This window comes from Corvus moneduloides, chromosome 17 (genome assembly GCF_009650955.1).
Source record: "Corvus moneduloides isolate bCorMon1 chromosome 17, bCorMon1.pri, whole genome shotgun sequence".
In the NCBI taxonomy this organism is placed as follows: domain Eukaryota; kingdom Metazoa; phylum Chordata; class Aves; order Passeriformes; family Corvidae; genus Corvus; species Corvus moneduloides.
In genome coordinates, this window is record NC_045492.1 from 14,817,471 (window position 1) to 14,836,344 (window position 18,874).

The window sequence follows — 18,874 nt, forward strand, 5'->3', positions numbered from 1 at the left end:
CGAAATGCAAGAAGTTTAGAGAGATTACAGCTACTCCTGTGAATTATCTAGCTATTCAGTACAAATCAAAAGGCTTTACTGTAACTTTTTAATCAAAAGAGGCTTGCTCTAAAATATTGATCACAACAGATGTTATACCTTGCTGAACACTGAACTGGGATTTATAAAACCCACCCACTGGTTTTTGGGGGTTTTTTGCAAGCAATTATGCTATTGTACTAAGACGGGGTATGGACAAAGCATTCCCATTTCAGGGAAACTGCAGCAAAGATGTTTCTAGAAAAACAGAAAATAACATCAGAGGACAGGTTAACACCTTCAGCATGTACAATTCTGGAGGCATGCTGACACTGCATCAGCTTGGGCATGACATGGTAAAATGTTCCAAAAAGATAAGAAATAAAAAAAACTTTAGCTTTTTTGTATATCACTAGATGTCTGCAGCAAAGAACAGGCATCTCATTTTCTTGGCAGTGGTCATATTGTCACCTTGGAAATCGCACATGTAACAAATCCTTCAGTGAGCAAGAGGCATAAAAGCTGGGAGAGGAAAGAGCACTAGAAATCAGTAGCTGTGGAGTCTAGGAAGCAGGAATTTAAATATATCAGGTGTTAATTTCTGCCTCTGCCAATGAGTCACTTACTCTGTGACCTCGGGTAAGTCGTTTAACCAATGCATGTCTCGTTCTTGATCTAGAACAGGAAGGACATTCAAAAGGAGATTGCATTACTCAGCTAATAGTTCACACAAACCAGAGGCGGGTGCGGCTCTTGCGCAATCCCCCGAGGGGCAGTAACAGAGCACACTTCCCTGGTCCAGCACCCATGCTGCGATGCTCCACATCCCCCGCCAACAACTGAGGTAGGAGGAGCACCTTCACATTATTCTGAGATACACAGACTGAATGAAAATAAGCTTCAGAAAGCTATGGGTCTGCATAAAGACTGCAATTTTGACTGACCCTGTGCGGTTAGGAAAATTGGATCTGGGTCCAGGCATCTCAGTAGGGATTTTATTCAACCCCCCTCCCCAGCAAGTTCTTGGGAGCAAACTTTGTTTCTTACATTCCCAGAGTGACAGCAGTTCTCCCTTGTTCTGGTTTGACATAGCCCTGGGGATTTTTTAGGGTTTGGTTTTTTTTTTTTTTCCCTCTGACAGGCTCTGAAGATGCCAAGGAAACATGGCCCAAGCCATGCTGGACCACATCAGCCCAGCAACAGATTTCTTGCAAGACAATTGCCAAGTCTGGGTGGGTTTGCTGGCCCTGTGAGGAGTATTGGAGCCAAGCAAGCGTGATTTTACAGAAAGGAAATGTGGCTAGTCTGTCATACAGGGAAAAGTTCAGGAGCAGAACAGCTTGCAGGGATGTCCTTGGTAACACCAGTGGGTGCTCCCTGTTGTATAAAAAGGGGCATTCTTTTGTTGATGAAAAGCATAGTTGGTCAAGATAGAAGTTTTAAGAGCAATACAAACAGAGGATGGTAACTTTTGGGGAGAAAAGGTTTAACTGCACCTTCTCCTCCAGGTTTTTTGGAATTGTTTTTGCCCTGGGACCTCACAACAAGTTTACACAGGACGACAACCAAGTCCAGCTCTCTGGTATTTCTGGTAGGATCACGCTTTCTTCTGCTGCCTGCAGAACTCAGCCCATGAGTCCCAACACACGTTCTACAGTGTGATCACCAGCAATTTTTGACAAGTCAGATGATTTGTGCTGTGGATGATAAAGGAAGGCCTTTGGCTGAATGACCAGAGCTGCCTACAGACCTCACAGCTGCTGTGGACCAGGACTGAACAGGATTGGACCTGGATTTTATCCTAAGACATCATAGAGAAACAAGTTAAGAGCTTTCTTTGGCTGCTTTTTCCAAAACTGTATTTCCATAGACCTGTGTGACCCTGCATTAAAAATTAAGAGTGCTGTATGTTCTTTTTCCACCTGCAGCACAGCACTGCTATGAGCAGTGTCTGACTCAGAGCCTTGAAGAAAACAGTCAGAAGCAGACATCTGAACAATGAAAGAGGTCACATCTAGACCATATTAGCAGAAAACCACAGGCACTGACCTGAGTAACATCTCTTACCAGCACTGCACAATCCAGATGTGCATAGTAGAGATGTGCACAGTCCAGATGTGCACAGTCCTTTGCAACATGGTCCAAAGGGAGCAAGACCAGTTTTTTCTTCTACAAGAAAAGTTAGGCTGCCAATTACTCTGCTTTCAGCAAGTCACAGCTAAATATGACAGCAAGTGGGATGAGTTACAGCTGCAGAAGCTGAGAGGCCGGGCAGCATGCATACAGCTCTCACAGGACAAGGGCACTGTTCCTACTCTTCCAGTTCCTGAGGAAGTGGAATATGAGGAAAATAAAGATGAATGAACCCTGCAATAAACACTGCTACAACTCTCTCTACAAGGCTACCACCTCACCCTCTCTAGGAAATCCTCTATAGTTGTCATGATCAGGCAAACCTACAGGAAACCACAACTCACCCGTGGCTGAACCCAGTGCTGCATTCCTGAAGGCCTGAGAGATCCTGTCTTCTGTTAGCCTTGCAGACCTCCCAGGAAGCTTTATATCTTCCTGTTCCCAGCTCTCAAGCCACAGCTGGGGAAACAGCAATGCTGTGATTGATGGACAGACTCCTGTCATTAGGCAGAGGGAACATCTGACAACACCCAGATAATGGTGAGCTTTCCTCTTCAGTGTGAGGGAAAATCATTAGACTCATCCATGGATAGATGCCTTTGTTAGATTCCCTGTCACCATTCAGACAGGAAAAAGGCAGCTCAGAGGAGACAATGGTTTACGTTTTGGTTAAAAAAAAAAAAAGAAAGGAAAAAGAGCAGGGAGAGAACCCACCAATGCCCCTTCCAGCAGCCTGCAACACAGGGTAACTGTGAGGCACCTACTTGTTACTTGAAAGGAAGACTTAATCACATCTCTCAGGCAGCTGGCTGGGCCATCCTCTGTGCCTGTCATATCCAGCCCGCACAGCCTGGTGACCCTGCACCCAGACCCGATCTGTTTTCTGTCAATCCTCTCCCTGCTCTGCACTATTCCTGCAAGTACTTTTCTACAGGGCAGGAAAAGAACAGTAAAGAGCAGATTTGCAACTGCTTTATAAACTAACAAGATAACTCAGGAGTTGTCCCCTCCTCACCAAGCCTTCAACTTGCAAAAAGGCTATGGAACAGCAGGTCTACCTGGTCAGCTCAGTCAGAACAAAAACCCAAGTCTGCACGCAAAAACATTCACCAAGTCACTGTAGCTCCTTTTGAGAGATGAGACCTCACCAGCATCCCTTTCACTCCTGCCGATGTTGCTACTTACTTTACAGGCCGCAACTTCAGTCAGGAGAACTTCAACAGCACTCTGGTGGTTCCAGAGGCAAGACTGACTGGTGGGACTCTGGCCATAGTTTAGAGGAGTGACAGAGAGGGCTTACAGAAGGAAATAATGACCAGCAGCACAAAGTATGTCACCCATATGACACAGCAGCAGCTGCTGTGAAGCATGTGCCTGAGGTCCAGGTTTTCATATGCCAGGAGCCACTAGAGGATGCACATTGCTTCTGGCACCTTTGGCAAACAGCCTTTTCCCCAGGCATTTTTCCTAAACCCTACTAAGGCATTTCCTCAGGAACATAAAGTGCTGACTAAAAAGTTCTCTGTAAATTCCAGTCCTCCTCTATAGATTACCAAGAAAATTGCATCTATAAATATCCTGCTGTAAAACAGTGATGGCGAATACTCAGAGGAAAAGTCTGCTTTAAACTGGTGGTGTCCAGGGCCTGATCCACATCTGCTGAAAAATGGATTCACTCTCAAGACAGATCTTCTCCCATAAGGGCTGTATCTCAGAGAAAATATGTTTTTATACCCTCTTATTAGCCTAAATTCTTGCAAACATGAATGGAGGCCAAGCCAGTATAACAATTACAGCACTGCTCTTGTAAGGCTTCAAATGATCTGAAGCCATCTGCATGACATGACAACTGTCTCTCTTCATCAGCAGGCCAGATTTGGAAACATTGGTGGGGGGTTAAGACAATGTCCACCACTGCTGCAACTGTGCAGCACAAAGTGAGTACACATACTCCAAGCTGCTCAACAAGGGCAGAGGTAGAGCTCAGTATTTCTTCTCACTGGGAAATGGTACCCGGAAGGCAGCTGCTGCCCACAGGACAGGCTCTTTCCCAGACCGAAGTCCGGGTACTCCAGTGTGTGTGGGAGGATCAAAAGCAAAAGCCTCACCTGTCAGTTAAAGAGCAGCCCTGAACCAGGAGGCTGTTGAAGACACTGCAGCCACCCACAGTGGGAGGAGCAAGTAGGTGTGGGACTGCTCTGGGGCAGCCCCTGGGTGCAAGACCCACCTCCAGGGAGCAGCTTTCATGAACAGCCTTCAGGGAATCTGTCTGGGCAAGCAGCTTCTCATGAGGCTGCCTTTACTGACTGACCAGCCTCGTGCAGCAGCTGAGCCTCCCCAGCCCACAGGAAGAACACCTGCTACCCTGCTGGATCTGGAGGAACGTGCCTTGCTTCATGCAGTCAGCACTGAGACGGCACCTCCAAAGGTCTTGCCGGCCCTGGAGATCCTCGCTGAAGAGTGTTACGTGAACCTGAGGGAGTCTGCAAAGTAGAGAAATGAGGCCAGCCCCTGGATTTAGTATTTGCTTTAAGACTGAGGAAGTCAAGTTTATTCTAAGCACTAGAGGGAAGATTTTAAGCTGACCCAGTCACAGCATTCAAAACTGAGCAGAGCAAGCAACAGGCACAGACAAGTATAGACAGTCCAGTGGACATTTTCCCAAATGTAGCACTAAAGAAATCAGGCAGATTCTCAGGATTACATGGATAGAAAGGGTCCTGAGCCTGTTTCCATTTCCAAGACATTTTGTTGCACTCCACCACTGTAAGGGATCTGCCAAAATACATGGAAGAGTCTATAGTCTAGAAGTTATAGCTGCAGAACATCTGTTTAAAACACTGGATGCTGTAAGAGACAGAAATGCTCTGCTTCAAAACAAAGCCTTCCTCTTACTGCCTGGAACAGTCTGAGGGTCCCAAAATCTGGATCTTCCTTGGGTGGTCACAAACTCAAGTTTGTGCTTCGCTGGCTGTCCATGGAAATATCCAGCCTATCAACACAGCTGATGTGTCAGATAATCTTATCACTGAGCAGAGATGGAAGCAGAGGAAATAACACAGCAAGTAGAAGCAGCAATAAGTAATGGACTGTGCTTTGCTATAAGATAATATGCAGCAGCTAACACATGGGTCTAGAAAGAATAATAATCACCATGCAGTCAAAATATGCCTGGGTCTTTGGGAATACAAATGTTAAAACTCTCCCTGTGTATGAAAATTTCTATTAAAAGCAACATCAGACAGAGAAATAATATGTGCTATTTTCCTCTCAAATGCTCACGCCACCAAGAAACAGATCTGTTTGAGAAAAGTAAACATTTGCTTAAACATACCAGCCAGTGAGTGACTCCAGGTTTCAGTTTAGAAAGTTGCACAAGTACCTACAGGAAGGTTTCTGTTTCTGCTACAACTGATAGAACTGACAGCTCTGCCTGGCCACTGACCCGCAGAGCCCCCACAGCACCGAATGTGGACATGCCGTGGTTCTGCTTCGCAGGCTGCTGAGAGCTGCAAGGGAGTTCTGTTTGCAGAGGAAGAGCTGCAAGTCAGCCTTTGTCGAGAAAACGCTTCCTGACCTCCATCTCGTTCAAGTCAACCAATAGACAAACTCAGGAGCTGGCCAGGGCCAGCAAAAGTCAGGCTGCTTTAAAGCCGGAGTTAAACCTCCTCATCCCTACCTCTTATCAAAGCACGTAGGAAGAGATTTTCAAATGGGGTTGTCTGCCCCCATGCCTGCTACAGCTAAAGCAGTGTGTGTACTGGTTCCCCGTGCCCCGGGAGGTTCTGTCACGGCTGCTCTGGGGACACTGGAGCGGGTCTGGGGGGCTCTGGGTGCATTGGGTTTGGGGGGCTCTGGGTGCATCGGCTTTGGGGGGCTCTGGGTGCATCGGGTTTGGGGGGCTCCGGGTGCATCGGCTTTGGGGGGCTCTGGGTGCATCGGCTTTGGGGGGCTCCGGGTGCATTGGGTTTGGGGGCTCTGGGTGCATCGCCGTCTGGGCCAGGCCGGTGCAGCCCTGAGGGACGGCAGCGGCCGCACAGCGCCCCCTGCAGGCTGGGCCTGGCCCAGCGCCCCCAGGAACCCAAACCCAGCTCCCAGGAACCCAAACTCTGCCCCCCAGGAACCCAAACTCTGCCCCCCAGGAACCCAAACTCTGCCCCCCAGGAACCCAGACCCAGCGCTCCCAGGAACCCAAACTCTGCCCCCCAGGAACCCAAACTCTGCCCCCCAGGAACCCAGACCCTGCGCCCCCAGGAACCCAAACTCTGCCCCCCAGGAACCCAGACCCTGCGCCCCCAGGAACCCAGACCCTGCCCCCCAGGAACCCAGACCCAGCTCCCAGGAACCCAGACCCAGCTCCCAGGAACCCAGACTCTGCCCCCCAGGAACCCAGACCCTGCGCCCCCAGGAACCCAGACCCTGCGCCCCCAGGAACCCAAACCGAGCTCCCAGGAACCCAGACCCTGCCCCCAGCAGTCAGGGGCTGCCTGGGATTAGCACCCTACCAACAGTTTGAAATTGCATCCTGATGCGTGCGTGCAATAGCAACAGTCTGAAACCCGACCTGAGCAACTGTTCTTGCAGAGGTAGTAAAACATGCCAAGAACATGTTTAAGCTGCATCTGTGCCTCCAGCTCCCACTGGACAAGCAGCACTCTCTCCTCCCTACAGGATGTTTGCTGGTAGGTCTGCTCATTACATTAATGAAGTAATTATACTAGCAGCAGTTCTGGTCCCTCATCAATATGTAGTTTCAAGAGATCACACTGCTTACATTAATTGAATGAGAAAAATCTCGATTCAATTAAATTGAAGACTCCTTTGAATGCTGAATAGTAGTCGACTTTCCATCATTGCTGTTTCCTAACAAGCATACATGGCAAAGGCCACTGTCAGCTCAGACATCAAAAAGTCCCCTCCCAAAACCACTGGAACTGTTTTATTTAACTGAGGGACCACCCTTGTCCAGTGGCTGAGCACAGCCTGCCCTCGTGATACCTGCAGCACAGCAGCAGCCACAGCCTCAGCCAAGCACTTCTACTCCAGGGTGTGTGGAGCTCTGTTCCATGAGATCATGCCTCATCTCCTGGCTTGAGGCAGCAGGCAGCTCCATTATCACTCACAGCAGCACACTGTTGCTGTGCTCTCCAACTCCCCAAACAATTGGGAGATCCAGGAATGAGCTGTTAAACGTGGGTCAAGAGAATTTCAGTCACCAGCCAAATTCACCCAGTGCTCAGATTTTATTAAAAACAGGCTCTCAACAGTACAGAAACACACTGTGCTGCAGCATCCAGACACCCCTTGCCCTCTTCACAGACTGCCAGGGATACACCACTAAAGCTTTCTGGATTGGCAGGGGAGAATCAAGCCCTGACTCCTTTCCTTACACACAAGGCCATCCTCCCAACCTGACAACTGCTCCAAGGAGCATTTTCCTTGCCTTTAATGACTGTGGCAGGATAACATTCCAGGCAAGGAATGCAGCCCCTGCAGACAAAAGCATCCAACTGCATTAAACATGCAGCAAGTTCCAGCATACATTCCAGTTACATGCCTTGTACCCAGGGGACAAAAAATGTAACACCCTCTATCTGTTGGCAGGAGACAAATTCATCACGCCTGACAGCTCTGAGGAAAGACCAGAGCTGTCGCAGGGTGATGTGAATGCTGTGGCTTGGATGAGGATCCCAGGCAGCAGCATGGGAGCAGCAGAACCATCCATCTTCTTTAGCAGAGCACTGAAACCCCCGGAGGGCCCAGGACAACTTCTTATAAGTCTCAACCTGTCAAGAGAACAGGCAACATTGTGTCTGTCCACTCTACCACAACAGCAAATATACAGCTTTCAAATCACCCCAGCCCCCATAAAAACCACCATTAGACAAGGGCTGCTCTGCAAAGAGCAGAAGCTTTCTCCCTGTCAAACAGGATGAACTCAAACTGCACTGTGGGAGCTTTTAGAGCAGGACATGCCATCAGCCTGGGGGATCTAACAGAGCAGAGTGCCAGAGAAATGTTCAGGCAGCTCAACCAGCTCCACCATCTGAACTGAGCACTTGTGTCCTACTGCATCCAGGAGCACACAGAGGGCACAATCCTGCTCTTCAGAGACTTCAGCCTCCCTGGAGAAAGAGCAGCTGCACCTGAACAGCAACAGGAGGCTGGAACTGGACAAGCCAGTGGCAACAGCAGTTTATCTGATGAAGTTATGTTAAGCACACTTTCTAAAGAATTAGTGAAATGCTAACCAGACAGGTTTTCAAACGTCACAGTTGATCTTCGAGTAAAAAAAATAACACCAAAAGCAATCCTTCTCTTGCAAACAGACACATTGCCGAAAGCATGACTTTCATCCACTTCTCAAGACATTGAGAACATCCCATTCAGAGGTGGGGGGGAAACCCAAAAAGTATGAAGAACAAAAGCTCCCAGACTCTGCAAGAAGTACCTTGGTTTAGCACTGCTTAAATGGGGCAAGACAAAAACATTACATTTATGCCCTTGAAGTTGAATCAAAACCTTTCAGACCCCTCTGCCACTAATTTGAGGTCTTTTGGAAGAGCTTCAGCTAACAGGAACTTCCCTGCAGGGAAACTGAAGTATTTCAACAGGGATACTCAGGTTTTAGCACTTACAAGGGCCCCTTCTGCAATCCTAATCACTCTGCCAAATCTCCAGGGACATTACCTTGTCAAGGCACTGCAGAAACAACTTCCTTGGAGAAAGGTGTTCTTTCCATTTTTATTTAAGCCAGTGAACATAGGTGAATTAAAGTCTTACCATTCTCCCCTGGCACAGGGGCACACATGGTGGAGCAAACCAGACAACTGCTCACATCACACACTTCTTCACTGTCAGCTGCAGCCTTAACTTCAGGTCTCCCCAAGGCTCAGCCCCACTTCTGCCTTCACAGTGCCCTGGGGGTAAAGCCAAAGGGAACCATCAGCACCAGGCCCCTGATTCCAATGTTTTGGACAGTTGGTAACACCAGGGTGTGGGACACAGCAGCACTTCCCTGCTGGTGCATCAGACATGATCTGGCTTGAAGAGCAAGAAATCAACACTGTCGCTCTGATGGGGAAAAAATCAGTCATCACTTACACCAGCAAGTCCCTAGGAGCTGGAGCTGTGGCTGCACACCTATGGCAGCTGTGCCACACTCACACCTTCCCTGGCAGAGCCACAAGCACCATGATCTAATAGCAGAGGAAGTAGCAGAGCCATGCCCACATTTGCAATCCCTTCACACTCCCTTAACCTGGCCAGCAAGGGTCAGGGCAGAAAAGCCTTGCCAGCAGCACCTTCCACAGGGACACACTTCAGCCAGAATGGTTCCTGTTCCTTAATGGGGCAGCTGCTCAGGGCAGCCCATCACCCACACACCTCTGTGCACAGTGCCCTTAAAATGAGCCCTCTGAACACAATGCAGCAGGGAAGCAAACAGGACAGAGCAGTAAGCCACCATGCTATTCCACCTCAACACACACATGGGCAGCTTGCAGCTTCCTTGGCCTGCTGGTTGCCATTCACTTTGGACATGATGGAACAGAAGGCCCTCCGTGTACTCTCATTTCTGCAATACCTAGGCTAACACTCCTCAGTCTGGTCTCCAGGGTTAAACCAGAAGCAATTCCCTTGCAGAAAGATATTTCCTCCCCCTCTTCTTTTTTTTCCCCTCCCTTCTACTTTTAAAATTTAATTTACACATGTGATTCACACCTAATTCAAAGACTTACCATTATGTGCTAGAGGTTCAGGCATGATGGAGCAAACCAGACAACTGCCCACATCACACACTTCTTCACTGTCAGCTGCAGCCTTAACTTCAGGTCTCCCCAAGGCTCAGCCCCACTTCTGCCTTCACAGTGCCCTGGGGGTAAAGCCAAAGGGAACCATCAGCACCAGGCCCCTGATTCCAATGTTTTGGACAGTTGGTAACACCAGGGTGTGGGACACAGCAGCACTTCCCTACTGGTGCATCAGACATGATCTGGCTTGAAGAGCAAGAAATCAACACTGTCGCTCTGATGGGGAAAAAAATCAGTCATCACTTACACCAGCAAGTCCCTAGGAGCTGGAGCTGTGGCTGCACACCTATGGCAGCTGTGCCACACTCACACTTTCCCTGGCAGAGCCACGGGCAATGATGGAGTTCATGTAAATCCTTCCCCCAAAATAGGTGGCTGGTTGGCATGCTCTACAGGTACACAGGGCAGGGAAATATTCCTTAAAAATATGGAGAACATTGACACATGGGGGTTCCAGAGCAGAGCTCAAGACAGCCAAGACCCTTAACAGAAAAAGAGGCATCAGGCAGAGATTAACAGATCATTTCTGCCTTTTGCAGCCCCAGGTCTGGTGCCCATGCGAGGCTCTCGTTCTCCGCCGGCAGGCGCCGTGCTGCCCGTGCAGCCGCCCGAGCTCATGAGCACCATACGGTGCCCGGGGCAGGGCAGGACCCCCGGACAGCCCCGGAGCCGCCACGCACCGCCCATCCCGGGCTGCGGTCTCTGCCCGCGGGGCTCCTGCGGGAGGGACCCACACCCGGCACCTCTCCAGTGACAATGCGTGGCCCAAGTAAGTCAGTAACTCTTTTGAAACTGAGCAAATATATCTCTTTTGAAAGAGCAAATATAAATACGTGTGGTTTTAGTTCAGTACGGAACAGTTATTCTGCACTTACCGCTGGGCCCTGGCAGGGGCTCGGGCCTGCCGGCGCACGCCGCGGAAGTGCCCTCATCGCCGGCCTGGCGTGGGGCACGGGGCTCCCGCCGGCGCCTTGGGCTCTGCCGCGCCCTACGGGGAAACAAAGCACAGTGAGCACCGGGGGCAGCGGACAGATAGCACCGGCCCGCGGCCGCTCCGCTGGTGCATCAGACACGACCTGGCTTGGACAGCGGTAGTCAACACTGTCGCTCTGACGGGGAAAGAGTCATCACCTCTACCAGCGAACGCCTGGACACGTCCGGGGAAGCTCCGTGTGACCTTCCAGGGAAGAGCGGCCGGAGCCCGGTGAGGGGCCCTTGGGGATAAGACCCGAGGCCGAGCGGGAGCGAGGCGATCACACGGAACGGGCGGATGCCTCAGCGGTCGGGCGGGCGGGCACGGAGACGCCCCGGGCCGCCCGCAGAGGCCCGGCCACCCACCCAGGAAGGGGCAGAGGGGAATCCCAGATCCGCCCAGCCCACCAGTACCTCTACGCACCTCGGCCGCTGCGGAGAAAGAGGCCGCGAGGGCCCGCGCGAGGCGCTTTATGGGCTCCGCAGGCCCCGCCCCGGGCCCGCCCTGCTCGCCCGCGCTGAGGGGCAGCCATCGCCGCCATGTCGGGTGGTGCCGTGGCGGTCCTGCAGAGCCGCTCCTGCTCTATCCCATCCCCGCCCCGCCCCGCCGCCCGCAGGGGGGCCGGATCATCCTCCCGCCGCTGCCGCGAGCTGGAAGCTGGGGAAGGCGGTAGGAGGCACGGCTGGAGGGGCGGTCCGCCATTTCGCGGTGCCGCGCGGGCCGGGCGCTGCGCCGCATGGCGAGGCCCGGCTGCGCTGTGGGCAGATGAAGGCGGCCGGGGGCGGGCGAAGGGGGGCGAGCAGCGGAACTCGGGCTATCTGTATGTGTGGTATTCTTTACCGGGATGGGCGAGCGTGGCTTTGGACATTTAATTTTCTCTTACAAAATAAAAATAAAAACCAAAACAACAGTTCAGAGATGTTCAGTGACTTGTCCAAAAGCACGAGCAGCTGCAGCGCCAACATCCATCACGCCCGTGATCCCGTCAGGCCGGAGCAGCAGCCCCGGCAGTCTGTTCGGTGCTGCCCGCTCAGCCCTAGGTCGGCCTCTGCTGCTGCACCGGAGCTCGGCTTGGGTTTGTGTCGCGGGGGGACCCTGCTCCTGTCTGGGGTACACATCAGAGTCAGGTACTTGGCTTTTAGGTGCTTTAGACAGGTGAATTATGTTGCGTTAAATAGTTTGCCACTGAGTGACGTGAGGAATGGAATAAAGAGCAAAGGATGTGTCTTGAATGAAAACAGCCCAGTTTGTAACCCAAGCACTACCGTGAGTGGTGATTTTTATAGCTAAAAATTCAGCCTGGAAACGGGGTGTGAATTCAGTCATCGGGCTCTAGTGGAGACACTCCACATGACATCCCTGAATACACGTGGAAGGTATTCCCGGAGCCCTACACTCCAGCAGCCTGTGCATCTCTTGGTGTTCAGCGAGGTCAGCCAGGCACGGCGGCTCGCCCTCCCCGGGGGTGGCCGTACTGCAGGACCTGCTACCACACGATCCCGAGCTGTTCCCTCCCTCCCTCCGTCCCAGCTCCTGCCGGGGAGGGCAGGAACTTGTGTCTCTGGAGTAACAGCAGCTGAAGAGATGGGGTTGAAATGGAGCCACGCAGGGCACAGGCAGGGAGAGGGACAAAGCCAAAAGCCTTTACAGCAGCTGAGACTAAACATAGGAGATGAACAGCTGCGTGCTGCAGGAAGAAGCTTTGGTCCAGACAAGCTCACAATCATGTCGTGGCTCCATGCTTTGTTTTTTTCTGTTTGTAAAATACACACAGGTTCTACCCCGACAGGAGGCACAGCCACTTGGTCACTCATTCCAAGGTGTGAGAAGGGTCGGCAGTGTGTGACTTGTCCTGTCAGCACTTCACAAACCAGACACTACCTTGGTACCAGATCCTACCACCTCATCAGGTCATGAGGGGACCTGACCAAGCTGATTGGGAGCGGAGTGCATTCTCTGGGACCAGTGGAAGGGGAAGGTCGTGCTTGAAATGCGATGAGAACAGGAAAAAGCCACCTGGTGAACGTGTTGGCTGGTTTCCAAACAGAGCCAGGGCTCTGCAAATACCCTGGGGCAGCCACAGGAGCTGTTTTAGATGCTCTGAAAGATAAGCATGCCTTTTTTGATTCACCTTCTTGTCCACACATCCTGCAGGGAGATAAATGGGCCTTACAGGATGTCAGGCAGAAACTGGTTAATTCAGCTGTTAAAATGCTTTTTCCAAATTGTGTTTGTATGCAACTAATTTTTGAAAGCAGCTTATCAAACAGGACTTGTGGAATAAACCTCAATGCTGTTAATCCAAGTTCCAGAACACCAAAAGATGAAAAGACAATCAAAGGAAGGACATTTTAAGAGAATTACAGGGAAAACTAATCTTGTTACACTGCAAACCCCTGTCACACACACAACACAAAAGGAACTGTAAACGTGATTCGTGTTCGTGTTGCCTAGCTTGGCAAGGAAGGGAAAGCGGGGAGGTCTGAGATAGTCAACAGCTGCAGCAGAATTTAATATTAAATTTATTCGGTTTTATGTTTGGGTTTTATTCTCCTTGGCAAAACCAAGTGGAAAATGTCTTTAGCTCAGTCAGTCTCGTTGGACTCAGGAAGTTCCTCAAGAGACAGCAAAAGTCTCTTCAGTCCCAGTTCTCCTCCTTGTCTCCATACAACAGGAGCTCTGGTGCCCCACAGCCCATCCCGGGGCATCGGGGGACACTCCCGTGCCCCTGCCCAGCCTCACAGGCATGCCTAGGGTCAGGTTAAATAGCTAAAAGTCACGTTTTGGGTTTTTTTAAGTACCACAGCCCCGGGAGAATGTATTTGTATTCTCTGCCAGCCCTCACAGAGACTCTGTCAGCATCTCCTATGTGCCAGCACAGGATCATTGTTTTCTCCGGGCAGGGGAGACTTGGGAAAAGATGAAATGCTCCTGAAAGGCCTTGTTAGAGTAAATGTTTCATGTGTTTCATTAACTCTGTTACATTGTTACATATGTAACAACTGTTACATATGTTCAGGGTTCTTTTAAAAGCTGAACTGAACATGAAGAAATCCAAACTTTAGTTGGGATACAACCTCTGCTTTCCTGATGTAACAACCTAAACTAGAAAATCAGCACCAGATGCCTACAGTATTCTTGACATTTCTAATACAGATTGTGATTTTCCAGCAAATAGACTTTATTAAAAAAAAAAAAAAGGTAGGCATCAAGAAAGCCATGAAAAGACCTCCCTAAACTGTTGGGTCAGCAGCTTCACTGTGATAGTCAAAATAAAAGTCACACTGATGGGGCTTGGAAAAAATACTTCATGAGCTTCTGCGAAATCACACACACTGTTCTTTTAGAATAGGAAAAATCCCAAACACGAAATTCACAGAATGGATGGCTCCAGGCTGCTTCCCATTCAGCTCTCCTACAGAGCCTTTTACAAGAGCTAAAAGGTGCGTTTTAGCTATCTTGCAGGTCAACAGTCCCAAAAACTTTGGCACAAATTCTTTAAGATCTTCATCCTGAAACCAAGACCGATGGACCACAAAGTCACATTTCTTCCTTGGGGAGTCAGGCCTTCAGGCACTGAAACCAGAAGTGGAAGCTAGTGAGTCCAGCCCTCCCGGCTCTGCCCTGGGCAGCCCTGCATGCAGAATGACTGCAAGGTTAAAAGGCTGGGGAAATAAGGGGGTCAGTTTGAGGAGAAACAAGAACATTGTCTCAGCTGTGTCTCCTGCCTTTGCTGCATCACGCACAGAGGAGACAACAGGAAAAGCAAAGGACTGTAGTACTCAGGCAAAGCCCCACTTTTACCCAGAGCTCACGTCTGCTTACCCAGAATCCACACGGTGCCACGGAGTCTCTCACCAGGAGGCTGTGATTGCAGCGAGGTCTGGAAGAGGAGACACTTCTCTTACACAGCCCCAAGAGGGGATCAGGGTGTTTAACAGCATTGAGCAGCTTCCTGTGGCAAAGTGTCTTAATCCAGGTTCTTATAAAACACAGCATTAGCCACAAGTGACTGCTGCAGAACAATCCCAAGAGCAGGCTCTAGTCCCATCCAAGGAGAAAACTCAACAGCAGCAGATGAAGGCAGGGAGAACCCAGGCCCACGGCTGTCAGTGTGCTCCCTGCTTTCCAAAAGGAATTGTTTAGTAAGGAGTTTCTGAATTGGAAAAATTTGCAATACAAAGCCTCAGCCTAGCAAGTTTCTTTTAATTTTTAAATGTACAGCATTTTAGTTCTACAAATGTAAAAAAATTTAAAAACAAAAAACCTTTACAATGTTTGGGGGTTTTTTGCTTATAATGATTACACCCAACATGATTCAATGCAATCTGGTCTGCAGTTCCTGTGGCCTGATTGCTCTGGATGATGCAAATAAAATGGCCAAGACATTTAGCTGAGATAGCACCTGCAGGAACTGCTCTCTGTGGCAGGAGTTCTTGCGGGCACTGCACACAGGTGTAGGAACTGCTCCTGCAGGTCACAGGTAAGGAAACACTGACTGTAGCTCACACTCGAACGAGACACTGACACATGTCAGCCTGCGGGGCCAGTGCCGGGGCCAGTGCCGGGGCAGGAGCGGAGCTCTGGTTTGCAGCACTGCCCCCAACATCGCTGAGGCAAGGCAAGGTTGTGGCTCAAGTTACAATCAAACAAGGAAACAGTTTAAGTCTCTACTTTGAAGAAGTCCCATCCACCGGCTGTGCCAGGTTCCTCATTTAAGTTAACTTTAAAGTTTCACTTAGAAGTCCAGCTTGAGCTCCCATTAACACAGCTGCACTAACGCTGTGGCACAAAAAACAAACTGTACCCACATTACTTTGCATTCCCTTGCCCTGCCAGGTCTGCACACCCTGCACAGCACAGAACATAGAACATTCTATATGCACTTGAGAACCACTGGAAGTTACTCCACAGCTCAACACACTGCCCGGACTAGAGCACAAGCATTACAAATCTATAAAAAGCAGCCCCTGTGGTGGTGTACAAGAATAAATTAACCAAAAAAAATTAGTATTACCATTTATTGGTGACAAACACTACGTTTTACTTACATTCCATGGGGAGAAAAAATTCCAGCGTAAACAATGAACGGAAGCAGTACTGAACTCGCGCGGCTATCGTGCTGTACCTGGACCAATGCAAACCTCATCGCGCACCGGCCGTGCGCAAGAACACAACATCAAAAGCAACACAGTTATATATAAACATAGGTAATTTTTTTCAGCCCTACATGGAGATGTAATTAAACAGTATAAAGCACTCAAGGAAAATCAATCTGCAGTTTTATATGCACTACATTGAGATCATATCCTGTACTGTAGTGAGCTGTAAGCCACCGACACACAGTCCCTAAAACACAGCTCAGAGATCACTGAAAGTCACATTGCATTCGAGTTCCCCTACCCCACACTCAAGAAAACTAGAAATTAACCAAAAAAGATCAAACCAAGTTTAAAATTCCTGAAGTGTTTAAACTCCTTCAACCACTGGATAATTAGGGTTGGTTTGTGAAAATATGGGGCTTTTTAAAATGGTGGGACACAGCTTGTTTCCAGTGAAACGCTGCTATTCCAACAAAACCAAAATAACCACATACAGGGATATGATCTTCCCAAGTTAGTTCACAGGTAACATGTCAGTCTCAGAAGACAAAGTTTCTAAACTGTGCTATGGTTCTAGATACAATTAAGAAACTTTTAAATGAAAAATTTATAGTGTCATTTCAATCAAAACAACATAATGAAACTAAAAATGTATCACTGCTTGAAGAAAAAGCAACAGTTATGATTTAGACACTACAGTAGGTTGTAGAGACTGTAGCACTCCAACAGTTAGGTTACATTAAGAGGAAGCATTTGATTTTCTCTGGTGCTTTCAGGTTTGGGTTCAGTCAAGAGCCTATTTCAGGCAGTGCTGTCCAGTGTTTGTCCCAAAGGGTTTGCGCTCGCCGGTTTGAGGAGAGGGTCACTTTCCATTTCTTGTTTCACACATCTAAAATGATAAAACACCTGTTACTTAGGAGACAAAACACTATTTCCACGAATAAGATGCTTTAAATTGGATACAAATAATTTGATGTGCATTTAATAATTTGTTACCATATAACTGCCCCAATTTTTAATCAATTAGCACTTTGTTAATCCCACCACAGTTAATTTAAGAGTTTATTATCTCAATGAGAGGCTCAACTTTCTCTCCTCCCAAACCCAGCCAAGGGAATAATTTGCACCCTCTCCATGTTTCTGCTGAAAATGAGCTTTGACCCCTGCATATCCCTTTACCTGTGACACACAACAGTGCAAAAGAGAGAGAGAGGAGCAGCTGGAACCATGAGCCCACTGCGATGTCACACTCCTTACAGAGAAATGGGAAGGGGCAGCTGAGCTGAGGGAAGCCAGAACTGCTGGGGCCCAGAACTGTCACACTGGGCTGGGGTCACACCACAGCCCCCACACTTCACCCACTCGCTCCTGCTCAGTGCTTTGCCTTTGACACATGGAAGTGACAGGCTTGATCATCCAAACCCCCCTCTGGTCCTGCTGGAGGGCAAACAGCCCTTGGCATTCCAACCTTTCTGGCAAATAAAACTCCTCATGTTATTTGTCTAAAAACTCTCATAGGGTTAATTTGCATCAGTGCAAGGGAAGTCGGTGGAAACCACTCACACAGACATTGGTCCATTTCCTGTCCTTGGCATCTCTGTGGTTTGTTGGTCCAACTCAGACAGCAACTTTAAAATATTCAGTGCAGCCTAAAGAGAAGAGAGAGCACTCAGCAATTCAGCCTCTGGCCAGTTCAGTAATTTAGTGAAAGCACTCACTTAACCCAACCAAATGTTCTCATTTTGGCAATATTTTTAAAGAATTTTTTTTAAGTTGCATAATTATGGTCGAAAAGACAAAGGTGTAGAATTTCATCTTGCTTCATTAAACAGTTCGATGGCGCTGTGACTGGGGATTCCCACTGCACTTGTTTCAGCACTGGGGGAAAACTAACACACCAGACTAGAAACAGCAAGAAAAAAGACACTAAATTAGTAACAGCTCAAACGGTGTGGAGCTTAAGACAAAGAATAGAAAAATACACCGAACCAGAGTCCTTTTCCAAAAAAGAAAACAAGTTACACAAGAATCAAAAATACAACACAGGTGGGGCCCACGTGACTGTTTAACAGGGTCAGTGTGACATGGCTCAGGCCAAGGTCAGTCACCTCCCTTGAGAACTGGTATCTTTTTTCCACTTCATTCAGACCAGCTTCAGGTGCAGCTTCCCAGCACATCCCTGACTCTGGCACAGGCCTTAGTGACAGCTGAACTTTGAACCGAGGAGGGGACTCACAGTGGCCCCAGTCACAGTGTTCAAGCTCTGAACCAGCTGCTCTTTCCCCTTCTCCCCCCTATCCTGACCCCTGTGCTCAGTCTGACAGGAGCTCTGCATAGCAGAATGTAGAGATGGGCATGAAAATGTCCAAAGAAAGTGACAAAGACCAATGAAATCCATATCAAACAATGTCCATTAGAAAAGTACTGCAACAGTTTTTTTGTATAAAAATCAGCAAAATCAGGTTTTCCTACGTGTATTCACATATTGCAAACTATTCCTTCAGGCTGCTGCACTCAGGTCACCTCTGGAGCCCAAAAGAACAAGAAAAATTCCTCTGAAAGGGAGCAGACTGGGAACATCCTATCAGCTCCACGTAGTTTTTTATAGCCAAAGTCCCCTGTAGGTTTCAGTATAGCAGCCTCATTCTTTCACAAAGAAATATTTCAGCCAGTGGTAATAAAAAAATCTTTTTTTATAAAGGGAGATGAACAGATTTAGAGTGTCTTTTACTATCCAGTGCTGAACTGCATTTCTTCCACAAGGGATTCCATTTCTGCAGCAAGTCTGGGAACATGAACCCAACTATCACAGTTCCCAATGAAATATCAGCCCATTC

The 18,874-nt window shown here is 48.8% G+C and overlaps 2 protein-coding genes and 3 non-coding genes across 13 annotated transcripts in view; all 5 read right to left on the reverse strand.

Annotated features, from left to right (window-relative positions):
• Positions 1-7,375: 7,375 nt before the first annotated feature.
• Positions 7,376-11,673, reverse strand: LOC116452702. The gene is made up of 6 exons (XM_032127372.1): positions 11,580-11,673; positions 11,039-11,366; positions 10,838-10,950; positions 9,928-10,024; positions 8,935-8,974; positions 7,376-7,937 (listed from the first exon to the last, which is right to left on the reverse strand). Exons 1-6 carry the CDS (start codon positions 11,671-11,673, stop codon positions 7,701-7,703), a joined length of 909 nt encoding a protein of 302 aa, XP_031983263.1. The 3' UTR covers positions 7,376-7,700.
• LOC116452789 lies at positions 9,172-9,261 on the reverse strand. The gene has a single exon (XR_004243603.1). It is a non-coding gene; the product is annotated as a small nucleolar SNORD12/SNORD106 (small nucleolar RNA).
• On the reverse strand, positions 10,125-10,215 carry LOC116452790. Its single transcript, XR_004243604.1, has one exon. It is a non-coding gene; the product is annotated as a small nucleolar SNORD12/SNORD106 (small nucleolar RNA).
• Positions 11,019-11,103, reverse strand: LOC116452791. The gene has a single exon (XR_004243605.1). It is a non-coding gene; the product is annotated as a small nucleolar SNORD12/SNORD106 (small nucleolar RNA).
• A 4,269-nt stretch (positions 11,674-15,942) lies between the features above and the next one.
• STAU1 (staufen double-stranded RNA binding protein 1) overlaps positions 15,943-18,874 on the reverse strand; it is a 28,549-nt gene continuing 25,617 nt past the window's right edge. For 8 of the 9 annotated variants that reach the window (XM_032126875.1, XM_032126870.1, XM_032126876.1 and 5 more), the window contains 2 exons: positions 17,601-17,686; positions 15,943-16,926 (listed from right to left, as the gene is read on the reverse strand). In XM_032126875.1, coding sequence (XP_031982766.1) covers positions 16,839-16,926; positions 17,601-17,686 — 174 coding nt within the window. In that variant the 3' untranslated portion in view covers positions 15,943-16,838. The remainder of the gene's footprint in view (positions 16,927-17,600; positions 17,687-18,874) is intronic. The other variant, XM_032126874.1, reaches the window with a different exon arrangement.

Excerpts from the sequence above, each read along its gene's own strand:
- LOC116452702 (XM_032127372.1), bottom strand. The coding sequence starts at position 11,673 with ATGCGGCGCAGCGCCCGGCCCGCGCGGCACCGCGAAATGGCGGACCGC. Across the intron at positions 10,025-10,837 it reads GCCCCTGCCAGGGCCCAGCG|GGCACTGTGAAGGCAGAAGT; the intron begins GTAAGTGCAGAA and ends CTTTACCCCCAG. Across the intron at positions 8,975-9,927 it reads GTGATGTGGGCAGTTGTCTG|GTTTGCTCCACCATGTGTGC; the intron begins GTTTGCTCCATC and ends AGCAGTTGTCTG.